The sequence below is a fragment of a genome, unplaced genomic scaffold, assembly GCF_019419815.1.
Source record: "Pyrus x bretschneideri cultivar Hongxiangsu unplaced genomic scaffold, Pyrus_bretschneideri_v1 Contig19, whole genome shotgun sequence".
NCBI classification, from domain to species: domain Eukaryota; kingdom Viridiplantae; phylum Streptophyta; class Magnoliopsida; order Rosales; family Rosaceae; genus Pyrus; species Pyrus x bretschneideri.
Window position 1 is genome coordinate 2,967,320 of NW_025999490.1, and position 18,023 is coordinate 2,985,342.

The 18,023-nt window shown below is 40.4% G+C and overlaps 5 protein-coding genes across 5 annotated transcripts; 2 read left to right on the plus strand and 3 right to left on the minus strand.

The window, feature by feature from the left end:
• Positions 1-375: 375 nt before the first annotated feature.
• On the minus strand, positions 376-3,574 carry LOC125476317 (nuclear intron maturase 1, mitochondrial). The gene has a single exon (XM_048582193.1). The coding sequence runs from the start codon at positions 3,538-3,540 to the stop codon at positions 1,435-1,437; it is 2,106 nt and encodes a 701-aa protein (XP_048438150.1). The 5' UTR covers positions 3,541-3,574; the 3' UTR covers positions 376-1,434.
• On the plus strand, positions 648-1,400 carry LOC125476449. The gene is made up of 2 exons (XM_048582624.1): positions 648-1,125; positions 1,261-1,400. Exons 1-2 carry the CDS (start codon positions 648-650, stop codon positions 1,398-1,400), a joined length of 618 nt encoding a protein of 205 aa, XP_048438581.1.
• A 1,635-nt stretch (positions 3,575-5,209) lies between the features above and the next one.
• LOC125476450 lies at positions 5,210-5,647 on the minus strand. The gene has a single exon (XM_048582625.1). The coding sequence runs from the start codon at positions 5,645-5,647 to the stop codon at positions 5,210-5,212; it is 438 nt and encodes a 145-aa protein (XP_048438582.1).
• A 1,233-nt stretch (positions 5,648-6,880) lies between these two features.
• Positions 6,881-11,134, plus strand: LOC125476319 (mannosyl-oligosaccharide 1,2-alpha-mannosidase MNS3-like). The gene is made up of 6 exons (XM_048582195.1): positions 6,881-7,022; positions 7,345-8,291; positions 9,037-9,292; positions 9,843-10,040; positions 10,170-10,318; positions 10,441-11,134. Exons 1-6 carry the CDS (start codon positions 6,942-6,944, stop codon positions 10,697-10,699), a joined length of 1,890 nt encoding a protein of 629 aa, XP_048438152.1. The 5' UTR covers positions 6,881-6,941; the 3' UTR covers positions 10,700-11,134.
• On the minus strand, positions 10,760-15,898 carry LOC125476318 (potassium channel KAT1-like). Its single transcript, XM_048582194.1, has 11 exons — positions 15,176-15,898; positions 14,885-15,100; positions 14,621-14,776; positions 14,438-14,495; positions 14,017-14,334; positions 13,136-13,375; positions 12,822-12,920; positions 12,692-12,724; positions 12,294-12,479; positions 11,514-12,198; positions 10,760-11,332 (listed from the first exon to the last, which is right to left on the minus strand). The coding sequence occupies exons 1-11, from the start codon at positions 15,352-15,354 to the stop codon at positions 11,217-11,219; spliced, it is 2,286 nt and encodes a 761-aa protein (XP_048438151.1). The 5' UTR covers positions 15,355-15,898; the 3' UTR covers positions 10,760-11,216.
• Between the last annotated feature and the right edge of the window lie 2,125 nt (positions 15,899-18,023).

An 18,023-nucleotide genomic window follows, 5' to 3' on the forward strand; every position in this document is an offset into this window, starting at 1 on the left:
GATTAACATCTAAAAATAAAACTAAAGTAAGATAGTCATATCAATTTATTGTTTACTAAAATTTATTTTTCTTTTCTAAATATGCAGTATATTTGATATTGTTTTAACTTGATGAATAGTTGTACAATACCTTTTTATTTAGAAATATATAATCCAGAAAAAGGTAAATCGATTCAAAAAAATTGTGAGTGATTTTCACACTCATGTTTTTTCCATCTGCATTCTTCTTGCTCGTGTCCTTGTATTATCCCTTGATTTGAGCATATGTGCGTGTTTCTTTAATTGTTAATCTTTAAAAGGATTGGGGACCAAACTCCAAAAGTCCCTTAATTAAAAAAATTTGGATGTCTAAAGTGTGTAGATTTGAGCAGCTAATTCATGCTAAAAGACGACATTAATCAAAGCATTAATGTACAATTAGAGTGTATTAGGAAGCTGAAAATCTAGCCAGATTCAAGGCCCGTTTGGTACAGCTTTTAGGATTCTTTAACCCTAAACCCTGGAAATCTAGCCAAGTTAGGTTTCTGTTACTTCAGTAGCAAGCAACTTGCAGCCAGAGCTTTGCATACATTATAAATCCAAATCCTGCATTCCATTTCCTCCCACCACCAGCTCTTGATCCTTCCCGAACAATTCCATTCTCAAACATGTTTTCGAAGGGGGGTTTTCTCCCATTTCGGGGTTCTCTTGTGGACTGGCTGGCATTAATCAAAACTCATCGAAGCAATGCAGAGACTTACCACGGTGAAGCTCTGTGCAAGCAGAAGTTCCATGAGCTTCTGAAGGAACTGTCTCTTCCCAAAGGCTTCATCAGGGCAGACATCGAGGAGATGGGCCACCACCAGCCATCAGGCTTCGTGTGGCTGAAACAGAAGAAGACAACGCACAAGTTTAAGAGCATTGGCAAGACCGTCTCTTACGATGATGAGCTGACAATGCTGGTTGAGAAAGGTAGGATCACGAAGCTCATTGGTGTTGCCAGTAAGGAAGTATTCGTCTGGATTTCCGTATGTGAAATCTACTTCGATGATCTCTCTTCAGACAAGCTTACCTTTAAAGTTCCCACTAGCCTGACCGCAACATTCCCGGCTTTGGCATTTAAAGACAAAGATGAACAGGATGACGGTGAGCAATGAAGTGTTCGCTTAGCAAACATTCTTGAGGGAAAATCATAGGAGGAAACTTGGCCCTAATAATTGTCCCAAATCCGTCACTTCTAACTTCTCATTTGCGCTGAACTTCAATCACTCAAATATACAGGCGTGCAGAGTCCTTCAGTCCAGCAACAATTACAAGCAGCTAGACTCACAAAGAAGCAATATATTGGAAAGTTGACATCCTTTCATGAAATGGACGCTATTAGCATTGCAAGCAGGTGCACTATCCCATTCAACTCTTGATGAAGTTCCATTTGCCATTCTCTGATAGAATTCATCATGAGCCAGGCACTTCCACGCAATCTTTTCTTGTTTCTCTTTCTTCCCTTAGCTTATAGTTCCGAACCCCAACGGTTTTGAAATCCCACAGAATTTCAGATATCTCATCTTGAGGCAAAATTAAACCATCTCGTTTAATTGATCTATGCAAGGCACAAAAGAATTTTGGGTTTTCAAGTCTGATGTAGTCACGTAAGAGCCGCTCATGATCCGGGACCCAATTTCTAGGAAATGGAGAGTAATCACAAGATGGAATCAGGGACATGTGTGAGAACCGAACACCTTCGATTGCATCAACAAGTCCCACCCTCAGTAGATCAGAATATTCGGGTGCAGAATTGTTGCTGCTCTCCCTCAGTGGACGACTGAGATCACGTGAAGCTATTCCATACACCTTGGCTCGTGATTTTAGTCTATATCTTGCAGCGTACAGTTTAGCCAAAGAACTACGAATAACATAGGCACAAAACCCAACAACTTTCTTGCGATTATCAGCATACTTGTACCAATCAGCCATGGTCTCTAACAACTTATTCATCTGGGAATTTGTATGAGCTTGACCAGAGTAAAGCATTGGAGTGCAGGGCAGTGGCTCAGGATCTTTATCGCCCTTAACAAACTCAAGCCGCCTGAATTGGCGAATACATTGTTGTAAGCTAGCAGTAACCGAAAGGAGAGTCCCCACCCCTTTTTGGCTCACAACATTGCCTCCAGAGGCCGTGTACCTAAGCGTGGGGTGTATAACCCTTCGGGAAATTATATGGTCTAAGAACTGAATTCCCCTAGTTATGTGTTCAATCTCCACCTTGGAGTTATCCAACCTTATCCCGAATCTTCTCCCACAGAACTCAATTATTTGCTTACGAATATCCACCGCATCCTCTCTAGGCCCTCGAATACCAATCAAGAAATGACCCCCGTATCGAATATAATCCATTTTTCTAGTTTTCTCACTCCCACTAGAAGGAACAAACTCCGGCCAAGACGGGTTATGACAACCATCATTTATCGAGTTTTTCCATATACAATCGAGACTAGATGGCTTAAAAAACTCAACTATCTTACCCTCCATAACTTGATCCAATTCATTAAGACAAACATTAGCAAGTAAAGGACTCAAAATTCCACAATGTCCATAAGAAGGTACCTTAGCAGCTTCTTCAGGTGCAAAGTTGAAGAACGTCCTCAACCAATACGGGTCCGGCTTTGGCTCCTTGTCGTTCAAAATCTTCTTCTTCTTCTTCGCCGCTTTCTTCTTCTTTTTGTTCTTCGGCCATTCGCCATCACCATCACTCTGTTTTCGATTTGGTGCTCGGACAGCCGATTGGATCAAACCCAGTATTTTCCTGTCTCTCACGGCTTGCTCTAAGCAACCCATTACACAATTCCTATCCACATTGTCAAAAATCTCACTGATATCTCCTTTCAGAAACCACAAGTACCCGGCGAAGTTGCTCCGGATGGTCCGAATAACCGTGTGGGCATTCCTTCCGGGTCGAAAAGCGTGGGACTTTGGCGAAAACCGGGCCTCGAAAACAGGCTCCAGTATCATCAAAAGGACCTCCTGAACGACCCGGTCTTGGAAGCAGGGCTCGTCAGACTCGAGCATAGCCTGGAGCTTACGCTTGGATACCATCTCTTTGCTGGGTTTGTCATTGGGGCTTCGGATATACTGCTGGGTCTTCTTGTTCCAGGAGAAACTCCCCCGAACGACGGAGTTTCGGAGGGAAAGGAGGTCATGGAGGACGTGAGAGTGGATAGCGCTGCGGGGCGGGAACGTGCCGGTCACGTGGGCGCAGGAACGCTGGTAGGCCAATACCCAGAGGTCGAATTTGGAGAGGAAGCCGGTGAGGTTGGGGAAGGCGATGGTGGGCGGGGAAGAGAAGGCCTTGACCCACAGAGAAGAGCAGATTTCGATTGGGTCTTGCTTGAGGAGCGAGTAGGGATCTTGCTGGTCTAGCTTTGAAGGCGGCGGCTTTGGCGACTGCGGCGGGGTGGAGAGCGACCATGAGAGAGAGCGAGTGAGAGTTTTGAGGATTGCGGAGCGGTGGCACTCCAGGTGTTTGATGGAAGTTCTCACTGACATTTTGTCGTTGCAGGACATAGAGAGTCCGAGACACTCTTCCCTTCTCTTTTGGTTGGTTTGGGACCGTTGGTAATTCACTATTGAAGCTGAATCTCTGTCTTTGAGCATGGGGCTTGGGTGTGTGATCGGATGGGCCTTGTTGGTCTGGGCCATAGTTTCTTCTTCGAGCTAGTGTATAATGAAGTTTGGACCCAATGCTTAATTGGATGCACTAGGCCCTTAAAATGGGCGAGATATGCCACATAGGCCATATCTAAAGGCTGAAGCTACTCATGTGTTGTTTTTTTTTAGTACATCGATATTTTTGCATTAGGAGGAGAGGGAATTCGGTTAAGCAACACAATAGATAACCTAATTCGGTATCGAATTCGTCATCCACAACTGTAGTACTGAGTGACCACCCATTACTAAATGGGCCCTTAAATGAGAAAGTAAAACTATTCAAGTAATATAAAGGTTGCCCAAACAGTTCCCGGCTTTATGTCATTGTCTCGTTAAATTGTTTATAGGTTTACCTACATAGAATAACAACTTAAATTATTATATTTCTTCAAATCCATGGGCTTATTAAACATTGGTATTTGAAGCATTTCCTTTCTCGTCTTCCTTAATGTTTACTAAAACACGTGAAATGAATCACTAGAGGGCCAACGTGTTCTACTTACATGTAATTCTTAAGTCAAAGTTTCTAATTTACATAATTTTTAAATCAAGCGCAAAATCAAAATTTAACGGTTTCAAAATTTCAAAATATTTCATACTCCGAATGCCATAGAATTTTCGCTACCAAAATGTGAAGGCTAGAGCTAATGTATAATATATATATATATACACACACACATACATTGTATAAGGGATGTATAGATTTGCACGCAGATTGACATCAAAGAAAGAGAGCCCCGTCCATGCATGGAGTTGGAGAGTATACGCTACGAAACTTCGACAACCCAAACAAAACAAAGTGCGTGCGGTGTGCCCTCCCATCGATCTCTCATGGGATTCATACGATGCATATATATTCACATGCCCTCTTCCTATTTTCCGGCGGCTTAAATTCTCACACTCACCCACCATTGACTTTCTGTATGATCTAGGACGAATCAAACATGCCCAAATCTGTATACATGTGTGTGTGTTTGTCAAAAGCTACAGACATTTCAGCAACATTATGCCTCAACATGCGCAGTATATTACTAATTAATTCATTAATCAAATTTCATACATTAAGAAACTAAGGTGAAAAAAAGACGCGTTTTCTTATCATATCCATACCATTTTTTCCCTAGTCCTCGGATTGGAAGCCCTTGCATTTTACGCGAAATCCTATCATCTTGTGCGAATTATTCTTCAATTAATGAATAGCGTAACATTTTCATAAAAAAAATATGAAATAACATAAAACACAGAGAGAAGATGTAATTCATATATACCTATATACTGATATAGGCTAACAATAAAGTGTTTTACAATTGATGTTCCCATGGGCCACCTTATTTTACGAACCCTAGCGCTTCAAGCAAAAAGGCGGGTGACAGATCCGAAACAGAATTCACCAAGAAAATCATAAAGAAAGTAGAAAACCAACAGAAAAAGTACTCATCCAGTCCATCGATCTTCTTCGTCATTTGTTTTCATCGTCGCGTGGCACGCATGCACGTGCGCGGGAACAAACTGAAACAGCGGTGGTTTAGGGTTTTGCAGCAGTGGGAGCGAGGTCGCAGAAGAAAGCGACGGAGTTGGGGTACGCATTGTGGCAAGGCGACGAACCGGAGGGCGGGACGAAACCCTTGGGCAGCATCACCGAGAACGGCGCCGTTTTGAAGTCTTTCTTGGTCGTCGTCTTCTTTCTCTTCTTATTCATGTTCCTCTTGTGCCTCATCTTTCTGTTCTTCTTGATCGGTTCTTGTTTGTCCATTTCAAACGGCGGCGTGTTCTTGATGTAGAACACTGCGGCGGCCGTGGGTATGGCGGCTGTTGGGGTTTGGGGTTGGATTTCGTGGGGTTTTGGTGATGCGGAGGTGGATGAGGAGGAGGAGATGAGGGCGGAAGAGGAGGGGGTGCGGAGGAGGAAGAGGAAGGTGCAGATCATGCAGTAGAAGGTGATTTGACTGTTACTGAAACCCATGAGAGACTTGAGAGAGTTGAGAAGAGATGGGTTCTTGGTGAATTTATGATGAAGAAATGAAATTTGGAATTTGAGAAACGTGTTAATCCCAAGAAAGCTTACATTATATATAGCCAAGACCTAAACACCTGTGTGTTTAAGAAATAAAGGGATTAGTGGGATGCTTAAATTAACGTAGATAAGTGACATTTTAAACATTTACGTTTGTTTTGTTTTGCTTGGGGTGCTAATTAGAAATAAGTAACGCTACATTTAGCTATTTATTTTACGTTTGTCATATTTTGTTTGGGGTACTATTTAGAAACGAGTAATGCTATACTTATTATCTATTTATATCATCATTTGTACAATCTCATTAATATAAATGGCCCACCACCACCACGCAGTTTTGTTCAGAAATTCATTTGTTTTAAAAACAATACTACAATTTCCATCTATTTATATCATCTATGTAATAGAGGTAGCGCTCACTAATAAATGTAGATTATATCTCTAATGATATAAATGATAGTATAAATAGATATTAAGAAGAGAATTTTTTTTGTTTTAATTCATTGGTTGTTTTGACGACAAACAACATTCTGAGCCGATGATCAAGGAATTTGAGCTCCGTTGTGGTTATACAGAGTTCAAGAACAACTAGAAACCTCATCAGTGGGATTACTTGCCCGAAGACGGAGAGTGCTACTGTTTGGTAGGGAAAGCTTTTCGATAGCGTGACCCGCCCTACTACAGAGAGCCGACTTCGACCGAATCAAATAATCTCATTGCTGTCAAATTGGCTGACCAACTGATATTGCCAAGAACTATTATTTAAATTTATTTGCTATTTTTATTTTTATATTTGTTGGAATCTAGTTTTATAGTCAAGAATTATTATTTATTTTCATTTTTGGTGGACTTCTGAGTCAACTCTCGCAACGTTCCGAACACGTCCAATGGAAATTGCCCGTCATGACGTGTCCTCGTCGTGACGTGTTCATCCAACGGTCAACAATAACTCTCTCTCTCTCTCTCTCTCTCTCAAAAACTGGAGAAAGGAGGAGCTTTCACTCCTGAACGATCGCTAATCGCCATTCTAACATTCCCGCGAATCCAATTCCGCGCGCCCAATTCTCACGATTCCAAAAACCAAAATCCAACATTTTCCCTCATTTTCTCGCGAAACCAGATTCCGGCGGGGTTTCAATCCAATTCGCCGCGCGGTCCCTCTCAGCCTCCGATTAGAGGCGGAGCTGAGGACTGAGAACGGAACCCTAAGGCGGCGGCGGCGACGACGACGATCGGATCGAGCATGTCGTCCAAGTCTCTACCTTACTCCAAGAGAGATGTCCACTACGACAACGCTAAGTTCCGCCATCGCTCCTTCTTCAAGGTCTTCCATTCCTCAGATCTCTTCCATTTTCTCCCGTTCGTTGACTTCGATTCATGATTCCGATTGCGATTACTTCTGTAAATCGATTCAATTTATTGTCTGTTCATCGGGCTGAAATTTTAATTTTCTTGCATTCTGGATTAATATTGTATGATGCTCCTCTGTTTTCAAGTTTCGATTTTCAACGAATTTAACAGCTAAATTTATGAATACAATCACAATTGAATCATAATCTTCTCAATTTTTCATATGGCTGGTGTAAATTCTTTTGCTTTCTAAATATCCTGTAAAACCAATTAAGTTTCTATTTCTTGTTTCCCAGGTGATAACTCAAACTTTACAGACCAGTAACGTAAAGAATCACTGCATGAGTTGTAGTACAGGAAAGTTTCTACTTTTACTAATGATATTCGGTGTAGCGTATCTTATGCTTACACATACAAGTTCCACCACTGATGGATTAGTGAAAAGTAGTAAGAATGGTACGGAGCACATTAAGAGTGGCAGCATTAGGTTTGGAAATATTTTCAGAAAACCACCGAGGCTTCCTCCTCAGTTACCGCCTGACGAGAAAGGTAGTCGTGGCAACATTGGTCTTGATCATAAGAAGTTAAATTCTGACCCGAAATGGATAGCTAGGCAACAGAATGTCAAGAAGGCGTTTATTCATGCGTGGTCGGGATATAAAAAGTATGCAATGGGTTATGATGAGTTGATGCCCGTGAGCAAACAGGGGGTTGATGGGTTAGGTGGTCTAGGTGCAACTATTGTGGATGCTCTTGACACTGCGATGATAATGGGTGCTGACGAAGTTGTTTCTGAAGCTGGATTATGGATTGAAACACACCTTTCAAATAAGATTAATCAGACAGGACAAGTCAATTTATTTGAAACTACAATACGTGTTTTGGGTGGTCTTTTAAGTGCATATCATCTGAGTTCTGTGGAAAATGGGATGGACCCTACACATAAAGGACCTAAGCCAGTTGTTTATCTAGAAACTGCTAAGAACTTGGCTGATCGTCTACTAACTGGCTTTACTTCCAGTCCAACTGCTATTCCTTTTGGTGATATTGTTCTTCGAGATCCTTCAGCGCATCCAGCTCCTGATGGTCTTAGTAGTACTTCAGAAGTCTCTACTTTGCAGCTTGAGTTCAATTATCTAAGTTCAGTTTCTGGTGATCCAAAGTACACTGTGGAATCTATGAAGGTCTTGGAACACATAAAGACTCTACCTAAGGTGGAAGGACTGATACCCATATTTATAAGGTATGAGTCTGAAATATTATACTAATACTTACATCATTATTCTTTTCAATTTCTTAATTCTTGTTCATAAGTCTAGCATCGTGTTGACATTGTCCTTGTACTGAGGAGTGCCTTTCTGTGTCATTAGCGCTGCAGAAAATGATTTGTAATTTTGTATTTTTCTTCGATGATGATTATTTATTGCATGCATTATATTATGGTATGATATGTAGGTTGATTGAAACATTTATATAGTTGGGTCTTAGAAATTAAAATGTAGAGCTGGGAATATGAAAAGGCCCCCCTATTGCTTAATGAAGAATGAAACATATGTAAGAGTGTACTTCTTTGTTCTTTTATGAGAATTTCTCACCTGGTTGATTCCGTGTAGCCTATATATGTAATAACTTAAGCAGTAAAAGTTATCCCTTCGTCTTCCTTTTTTGGACAATGGTGGTCCATGTGTTTAAACACTTATAATATGAGTATTCTTATCGAGGAGGGTGCTGAAAGATTACTGATTCTAGTAGTGCCCTAGGTCTCATGGATACAACTTTTGGTGGATATTTTGAATTATTATTCGTTTTCCTCACAAACAAATGTATTTATTTGTTCTTGTGAGTTGAGAGTGTGTGTTTTCTTTAAGTTTCTATTTTTTAGCAAAATTTGTTTGGGAGTTGGCGTCTCCCATGTTTCGTCTTGATTTTCTCCTTGTTTATTAGTTTAATATCTATTTTTTTGTTAATGTTGTCTATACTATCTGTAGCCCTAGCACTGGTGAATTTGCTGGAGAAAATATAAGACTGGGATCTCGTGGTGACAGCTACTATGAATACCTACTGAAAATTTGGCTTCAGAAAAATCGGGAAAGTAATTTTACGTATCTCCGTGATATGTACGAGGAAGCAATGAAGGGTGTCAGACACCGTCTTGTTCAGAAATCAATCCCCAATGGATTGGTTTTTGTAGGGGAATTGCCCTTCGGAGCTGATAGTTCTTTTAGTTCCAAAATGGACCACCTGGTATGTTATACTTCACAAAATCTTTGGCATTTAGATAGCTTATAAGTTTTTTCAAGTCAGAGAAGGAAAAGGTTGACTAGTTGGACATCATGTTGCCCCACATAGGACAGTGACGTGTAGGTGGCATTGAATTTACTTAATCAAAGTTTTGATGTCTAGCTTGATGAGAGAAAGCAATTCATACAGCCGACCCCACATAGTGGGACAAGGCTTTGTTGTTGCTGTTGTTGTTTAAGGATTCGGGTTGGGATTATGTGAGAGAAAGCAATTACCATTATTATCAGGAAACAGTCCACTGAAAATTGTGATGGCAACCTCTTTCCTCATCCTGCTATGTGAAACCTTCTAACTTATTTAATGTAAAATTGATTGTTAATATTTAGCTTTATATTCTTTCCAGTTGTAAGTATTTTGCACAACCACAACATTCATGTATGTTTAGCTTTTTGTGGTACCTGGAAAAGCACTTACCTGTCACTAGAATGATGATCGGCATCCTTGCTCTTTTGAAAATGGGTCTTAATGTGACATTTTGTACTGCCTTTTGCAGGTATGTTTCTTGCCTGGCACTCTTGCACTTGGGGCCACGAAAGGCCTTACCAAGGAAGAAGCGATGAAAAATAATATGCTTAACTTTGAGGACCTAGAAAATTTGAAACTTGCAGAAGATCTGGCTAAAACATGCTTTGAAATGTATTCAGTAACCTCTACTGGTCTTGCTCCAGAAATTGCTTATTTCCATACAAAGGTTAGTTTTGGATCGGTTTTGAGTTGTTTGGGAAGAGATCCATGAACTTATTATCATGTTTTTTGGTTTTTTTTCAACTTTATATTGTCTATATTGTACCGGTGGACTTGACAACTCTTATCAAAGCAGGAATTTTCTGAAGGTGGTCTTGATGGTGGTAACAAGAGTTCTGAATATATGAATGACATAATCATCAAGCCTGCTGATCGTCATAATCTCTTGCGTCCTGAAACAGTGGAATCATTGTTTTTCTTGTACCGCATCACAGAAGATCCAAAGTATGCTTTTACTTTCTTTCTTATGTATCAATCCATTTCAAATCCCCATGAAGAACACATGCGTAGGGGATAAGTCATAACCCCTTCTGGAGCACTTTCACTTACGTACTTGCACATTGCAGATATCGTGAATGGGGTTGGCAGATTTTTGAAGCATTTGAGAAATATACCAGGGTTGATACTGGTGGATACAGTTCTTTGGATGATGTGACTTCAGTTCCTCCTCATAAAAGAGACAAGATGGAGACGTTCTTTTTGGGCGAGACTCTGAAGTACTTGTACTTGCTGTTTGGAGATAGTTCTGTTATTCCATTGGATAAGTTTGTTTTTAACACAGAAGCTCATCCTATTCCAATTGAAGGCACTGCCAAGATGGGATAAAACTTTGTTGCATTAAAGCATCAATTCAAAGGAAGGACAGTATGTATGGACAAATTATATGGTAGCAGGCGCAAACATGGATGCTTTCTTGAGACTCCCTGGTGTTTCATACATATTTAGAGAGTACATCTGATTCCAGAAAACAGTCAAAACCCTGGTTGAAGTTTTAGAGGCGGCTTAGTTTGTTTATTTTCTCGTGCAATTCATCGGGGATTCTTCTTCGTGATAAAGATACAAGACCTGGACGTCCCTGTACTAGGGGTAAACCAGATAATGAGAAGATTTTAATATGTAGTTCTTGCTATTTTAGAATTTTGATTAATTACCTGACGGGGTTTTACCCATCGAAAGTATTAAGAGCCATATTCTGTAATTGACTCTTGCACTTTTCCAGTAGTATTACTGGTTTTAGTTACATGTTACTCTCTTATTATACTTGCCTAAAAGTTACAAGCTATCTTTGCATCTACATAGTTGTATTTTAATGAGATCAAGTCACATCAAAATTCATAGTATTTCAGTCGTTATGGAGAAGAAACAGGTGATCACCATCTCGAACAACACTTATGTCATCTATTTCTGCATTCTCTGCGTTTACAACTTTTGTAGGTTTGTGTCCTCCAAACTTCTCACCTGCAATGTCAAAAAGTGTGAAGACAAAGCTATGCCGTGAAAAGTGTATGCTGATCCTGCTCAAGGTATGTTTTTGACATTCAATTTTGTCTTACCTTTGTCGAATATTATCTAATTTATGAGAACTTATAATTCAGGTTTGTCTAAACGTGTGTTGTGAGGTGAGAAAAAGAAAGCTTACTGGCAACTCTGAGCAGCTCTTCGATCGAATCAGGTAGGATTATTAACTTCGCAAGTTGCCTTTCCGACACAGTTCCATTCTGAAAATGCATGTGGATAGTTACTCTACTGTTGATTGATCTCATCCCTTCTCTATCTGGGCTAGAATTGCTCGGGTAGCACTTCATTGGTACTTCTTTCCGGTGAGAGTGGGAAAATTGGGCACCTTCGTGTCTTTTGGAATTTCCTTTACAATTCCTGGTGATTTCAGATGTTTCCAGTTCAATAAACTCTATTCTATGTTCGGCTATTCTCCTATTCTCATATCTTCGTAAGAGGTTAGTTATGCACTTGTTTCCTTGCTGTTGTGCCAGATCTTTCGGTGTCCATCCTCTGGCATCTGGTTTGTTTACATTTGCTCCTCCTTCGACCAAAATTTTGACCATTTCCAAATCTCCCTGGCAAACAGCAGTGTGAAGAGCCGTCTGGCCATCCTCAGCCATCATGCTGACATCCATTGCACATCTAGTTGAAATATCAGCTTTGCCTATTTCGCTCTTTTCTATTGTCTCTGAACCTGTAAACAAATCATTCCTTGCTTCCTGCATTGATGGTTCTTGATGCGAATTATCTTTGCACCCCGCGCAAGAACAGCATCCTTCGGTATGTGGATATTCACAGCCCAACCCTTCTTGTTCCTTCAGTTTCTGTAAAGTAGAATACAGAAAATCAGTCTTTGGAAGAGAAGGGTGGTGTGCATGACCGCATGTACATTTTTCCGTAAACAATTTTGTTTCGGTACCAGGAAAATGTTGTTCATGAGAATCTGCTCGTCATCCTTGTTTGCTTGTATAGTGGTCATGAGTGAACTTCTGCGGAGTCGTAATATTTGGGAAAGTTCGGTTGTCCGAGCGGTGAAAGGCTGCGGCCTATGACATAATACTCCGATTTCCCCCAAAGTATCCCCCGCAGTAGCCTTTCCTATAACCTGTTTAAGAGTGTGAAGTCGGATATTTCGTCCTATATGTTCTCCAATCTCACACGGTATTGAAATGTTTATAATCAGGACCAGGTTTGCCCTTTGCGGGATGTCAGAGCCAATTGACCGAGTATGTATTTCGGGTCAACCGGACTCTCACATCCCGCAAAACGGGATCCCCTTTTTGAAAGGGACTGTATACATGTGCATGTGTGACTTACTTGATCTTGCCCATCAATATTGGACACCAGATCCTGCAACCATAAATTTTTCCAAAATGAACCTCAGTTTGGAAAGCATTTTTAAGAACGTTAGGAGATTATGCAAGCGGTAAGAGTTAAGCCAGCTCACCGCCGCACCGGAAACCAGTATGTATAGATCGGTCGGAGCCTCGTTTTGCAGAATTACGTCTTCCTTGGGCGGAAAATACTCTGCATCTATTTCTGAAACCTTAAGAAGAGAACACAGTTTTAGCATCTTGTGAGCAACAATAATGCTATTTCGACACACAACTCTAACACACACTGTCGACAAACTACCTAATAGAGGTGTGCCCTATCACTGAGACCCACTTCTATTAGTGAGAGTGTTAGCAATGTGCTTAGTATCTGAATAACGTTACTCGGTGTGGTGTGAACGATAACAAGTTAATGTGATGATTTTACCAATTGAAAGAGGAATTCATGAGAAACTCCTTGAAAGAGGTAGATTTTTTGAATGACGGGGAAGAAGAGATGTCGGGCAATGCTAGAACGAAGGGCTTTTGGGAGACCATTTAAGGTCTCTTGCTGCTTCAGTCCTTCTGTCTTGAACTTGAGGCATATATGTGAGAGCATTTGGTCCTGAATCCTTGGGGGCAAGTCATTTCTTGCTGCAAATTCTGTTGCAGCTCTCACTGTGTCCCTCTATCAAACACCAAAGAAAACAACAATTAATCTGTGGTATATTATGGGTAAAAACTATTAGGGTTTTGTGTCCACGCAGAGAGATTTTGTCTTATCGCCGGTGTCTCATGTTCCTCGGTTGAACAACTCACGGTTGATCCACTAGCTGTCCGGGTCCTACCCAACCACGGTGGAAAGATTTCAGTGAGTTATGTCGATCAATAATAAGATAAACCGATGAGTGGGATAGGAACTATGTCCCTCTCGAAGGAATAGAGTCAGCTGAGACACTTACATGAGTGTATATCACCGATAACACTCAAGATTTTTTCTTCAGTTTGAGTATTATATAAAAACTAGATCTGTGTATTTGTCCCATGGGGGTTGGGGACATATAACCTCTCGTAGCACATATTTTTTGTGAGTTGGGTTAGGGTTTGAAGAAACACTTTCAAATGTGGGGTAGCAAGAGAGCATACAAAGGAAACCTTTCCATGTCTTTTGCAAGTAATATATGGCCATGGGACCTTTTTCTAAAACTTTGATTGTGACTGGGGGTTTGTTCTAGTCATTTCAGAAGTAGAACCTACCCCAGAAGCTGCTGATTTATTTATTTGCAATACTAAAAACTAAGAGCTGGAAGGAGGAGGACTAAAACTTACAAAGATTCTGGTTCTGCTGGTCCAATGAACTACAAGATTTGTCATGTTTCCTATGAGGTAAGAATTCAGTCCCAAGTTGAAGAGCATGTAGAAAATATCAAACAGCATCTCTCTAGGGTTCTCAGCATGCAAATCTCCATAGCCAGTTGTTGTTAGTGTTGTGATGGACCAGTATATTGAAGTAACGTATCTGTTCCAGAGACTGTCTTGTTTGAAATCCGGATACACTGCACCGATCCAGGTTCTTTTCGGGTCAGGATACCGGTCTGCTATCAGATAGTTGATGCATCCCGCGCAGTGCACTGCAAAAAGCGTTACCTGAAATTTGACAGAGGACAAGTTTTGATGCCACCGAGTTTAAAATGGTGAAGAGAAAAATGACGAGAATTGTGATGCACTTATGGGGTTTTTCGGGGCTTACAAAAATGAGCTTCGTGCAGCGAATCCAGAAGTAGTTGAATCGGATGTCCTTCTCAAGTCTGAAGGAAAGCAGAAAACGGTTTGTTAAGTGTTTTGTGTATTTTGAAGGAAAGCAGAAAACGATCGGTAGTTTTATGTCAATTGGAAAGTTCGGAGAAAAAACAAACGCAAGGGAAGATGGAACCTTGCAAAGAGGTAGCTGACTCGTCTGAGGCGCCAGAGGCGGAGCATGTTGAGTACCTTAAACCCAAGTTCGCTGCCGTGATTTGTGAAGAGGAGGCTGATAGACTGAAATGGTGCAGTGGAACACACGTCGAAAAGAAACCAGGTTGATAAGTACCTGTTTGGTTGTATTGTATGAAAGAAAAAAAGGGTTATTTCTTGCAGAGAAATTAAAACATGTAATATATGTTAGTTGTTTCGAACCAGAATGAAGCCCTTTACGCACCTCCTTGCGATTTGCTTTGGATTGTCAACAAGAAGGTAAGAACGGCTGTCGAGATAGGCAACAAAGAAAGTGAGAATGATGTCAATGCCAAAGAAGCCGTTGACAATGTTGTCAACGATGAAAAGAGCATCCTGCTCGTAAGGGAGAAATGCAAACTCGAACGGGCAAATCCACGCAGAGTAGATGACTAGAAGAACAAGTACCATCTCCCACGTCCTGAAAAATAAGCATCTTGCTTAGTATTAGAATTGGAGAAGTATATAGTGTGGCAATATGAAGGATGATCATCACCTATAACGAGGATTATACGGCGATATAATGTATTTCCGGAGCTTAGTAGATTGGTTGATTCTGGCACCAAGGGAAGGCAGAAGATCAGTAGAGAAGAAGCTGCTCTGAGCAACAGTGTCCATTTGGTATTCATCAATACAGAACCTCCGGAAGAAGTTTTTCGCGCACGAAAATGTCATTTTCTTCTGTGTTCGAGTAACGCGGTTTTTGCTAACTAGATTTTTCAGGTTGGTTAAAGTCTTGTGAGAAAAGGGTATTAATAATAGCTGCGGCTTCCCCTGTTGCTTTTCGGGTAGTTTAGTGTCGACTTTCACACTTGTGACCGATCTGCTTTAAAAAGAATATGCTGGAAGATTAAGCTGTGTGCTGGCAGGTGGCTCGTGCTGATTTCGGATGGAAAAGGGAGTAGGGAAAAAGAGAGAAGAAAACTATACATCTTGTTTGAACAAGAAATGTACGGATGGAAGAGAGAGACGAACACGAAACCAACACGTTGTGATGAGACAGGTGAAGTGGCAGACGAGCAGCTTAATTTGTGTAATGCTGTTGGAGCTGCAGATATGTTCTGGAGTGAGTGAGAAGCAGAGAAGATGGTAATGGTGGTTCTTGTTGAGTAAAAGTGGGGGTGGTGGGAAATCCATCATTGATGCATGTGAAGATATGCTCCAAGAGTAGTTGCTCGGCTAGGACAGATTTCATTTGGGTTTTCAGCATGTTGTGACATTGGTGCCTTTTTTCATTTCAAACTATTAGAAATGAGAGAAACTCTTATGAGACTGTTCCCGTCACGTGACAATACAAAGTTGCAGAAAAAAAATCTAGTTAAAAAATAACATGTGTTTGAATTTGATGATATGCAGTCACTTTACACTACTACTAAAAGGGAACAATCTCACGTAAGTTTTTTCTCGGAAATGCTGATTCTGGTTTAGCTCAATTAATAGTTGCTGCGTGGACCAATAAGAATTTTTTTTAGAGAGGTGGTTACACAATCCAACAAAGAAAAACTCAATTTTGCTTTTTAACTAGATAATGATTATTCAGCTCCCTTCATATACAAAAGTAAGAGGCAGGCTAAGAGTGAGATTGTTTGTATACGAAGCTCAATCAGAACCATAAAAGCGTGAAATGGATTGGTGCCATGTACACTACCTTTGGTGTATCGTTTTGACCCGTTTGTAGTTGCATGGCCCGACCTTTTTCACCACTACAGGGTTTTACCGACTAATTGTTTTATGTTTGTGGTCTGCACGTTCATACAGATGATTAAGGCTTAATCCATTAACTAAATAAAAATGGATGGTCAGGATCGGTTAATCTGGAATGGTAATTTCCCATCTGGAAACTTCCAATCATGCAACGCAGATTTGCTGGCTCCATGAAATCTTATTGCATGACATTTGATTCCCGATGTGGCATATGGGATATTGGCTTTGTTTTTATCCTGGAAAGCATGATAAATTATTCCTCTAATTAGCCCTCATCTCTTTTCCAAAGCTAGGGGTGTAGTGTTTTAGGAATTATAGATATTTTTTCTGAATTTTTGAGGTGATAAGCATTCATGGATTTAGTATATTTTTATTGATTATTATAAACTCCATACAACTCCATAAACTTTTAATGATGAACTTTGGGGGAAGATAAAAGAGTTAAATGATAGAATTATGCATAATTTAGAGACTTTAAACTAAATTATTTTAGAATTTTGTGGATTTTTTTTTAAAAAAAATTAGTTTTCATTTATTGAAGTTGTGGTGGTGGGAAAGATGGAGGTGGAAGTGTCACATAATGATTTTTGGCAAAGAAGATGACATCAAAATTGGTGGTTTTGGTGACTGTGATAACAGCAGAGGTGGTGATTGTGGTGGCGCGGTGATGTTTGGGTGGTGGAGGAGTAAGGATGGTGGGGGTAATAGGGTGGTGATGATGGTGGCAAAGGTGGCAATCATGGTGATGGTAGTGTCGGTGGTGGTCATAGTAGGAATGACGATGATGCTCATGGCAATAATAGTAGTGGCAGTGTGGATGGAGGAAATGGTCATGGTAAAGTGGTGGTGACAATGGTGGTGTAAGTGGTGATAATAATAGTCACTGCATTATGATGAATGGTGGATCATACCCTCAAAAAGTTGAGAAAATTAAGTTCATCAAAATGTTAGGAAGAGGTTGAATTTGCTATGACAGAATAACTATAGAATGGAATATGAAAGATTGGAATGTTTTATTAGAAAATCATTTCTCATTTTCTAAGAGTTGTGTACGTCATTACTTCTCTAAAGATGACCTTTAATCACCAGCTTAAGCAAACAATTAAGCGATAATTAGACAAATACACAAGAAGTATAATCCGTGTCATTTGGGTTAATGCTGATGTGATTAGTAGGCATGAAAGCCCACCTGGTGTGTTTGCCAAACCTTGCAGAGGGTTGGAAGGGCAATGTCAACGTTAAGGCACGTGCACCGCGTGCGTGTTTGAGCATGATTAGGCAGAAACCCTACCACTCTTCCATTGTTAGTGGAAAAGGATCCTCGCCGGAACATTTTCTTGGGAATTCTATGATCGTGATCATTTATCGTACATTGTGCAGTTAGTTTTCATTAGGTACTATTTATATTTAATTTTAAATTTTAAAATTATTTCTGACCGCACGATGTATGATGAACCGTCACGATCACAGAATTCCCAGGATCCTCAAAAAATGGATCCGGCGAGGATCCTTTTCCATTGTTAGGGACTATGTCGAGCAATTTTCATCTGCAATTATAGGACTCTCTCTCCTCATTGGACATCCTTTTTTCTTGGGAAAGCCTTATTGAAAAGGACTGCGGGTTTGTATGTATGCTTCTT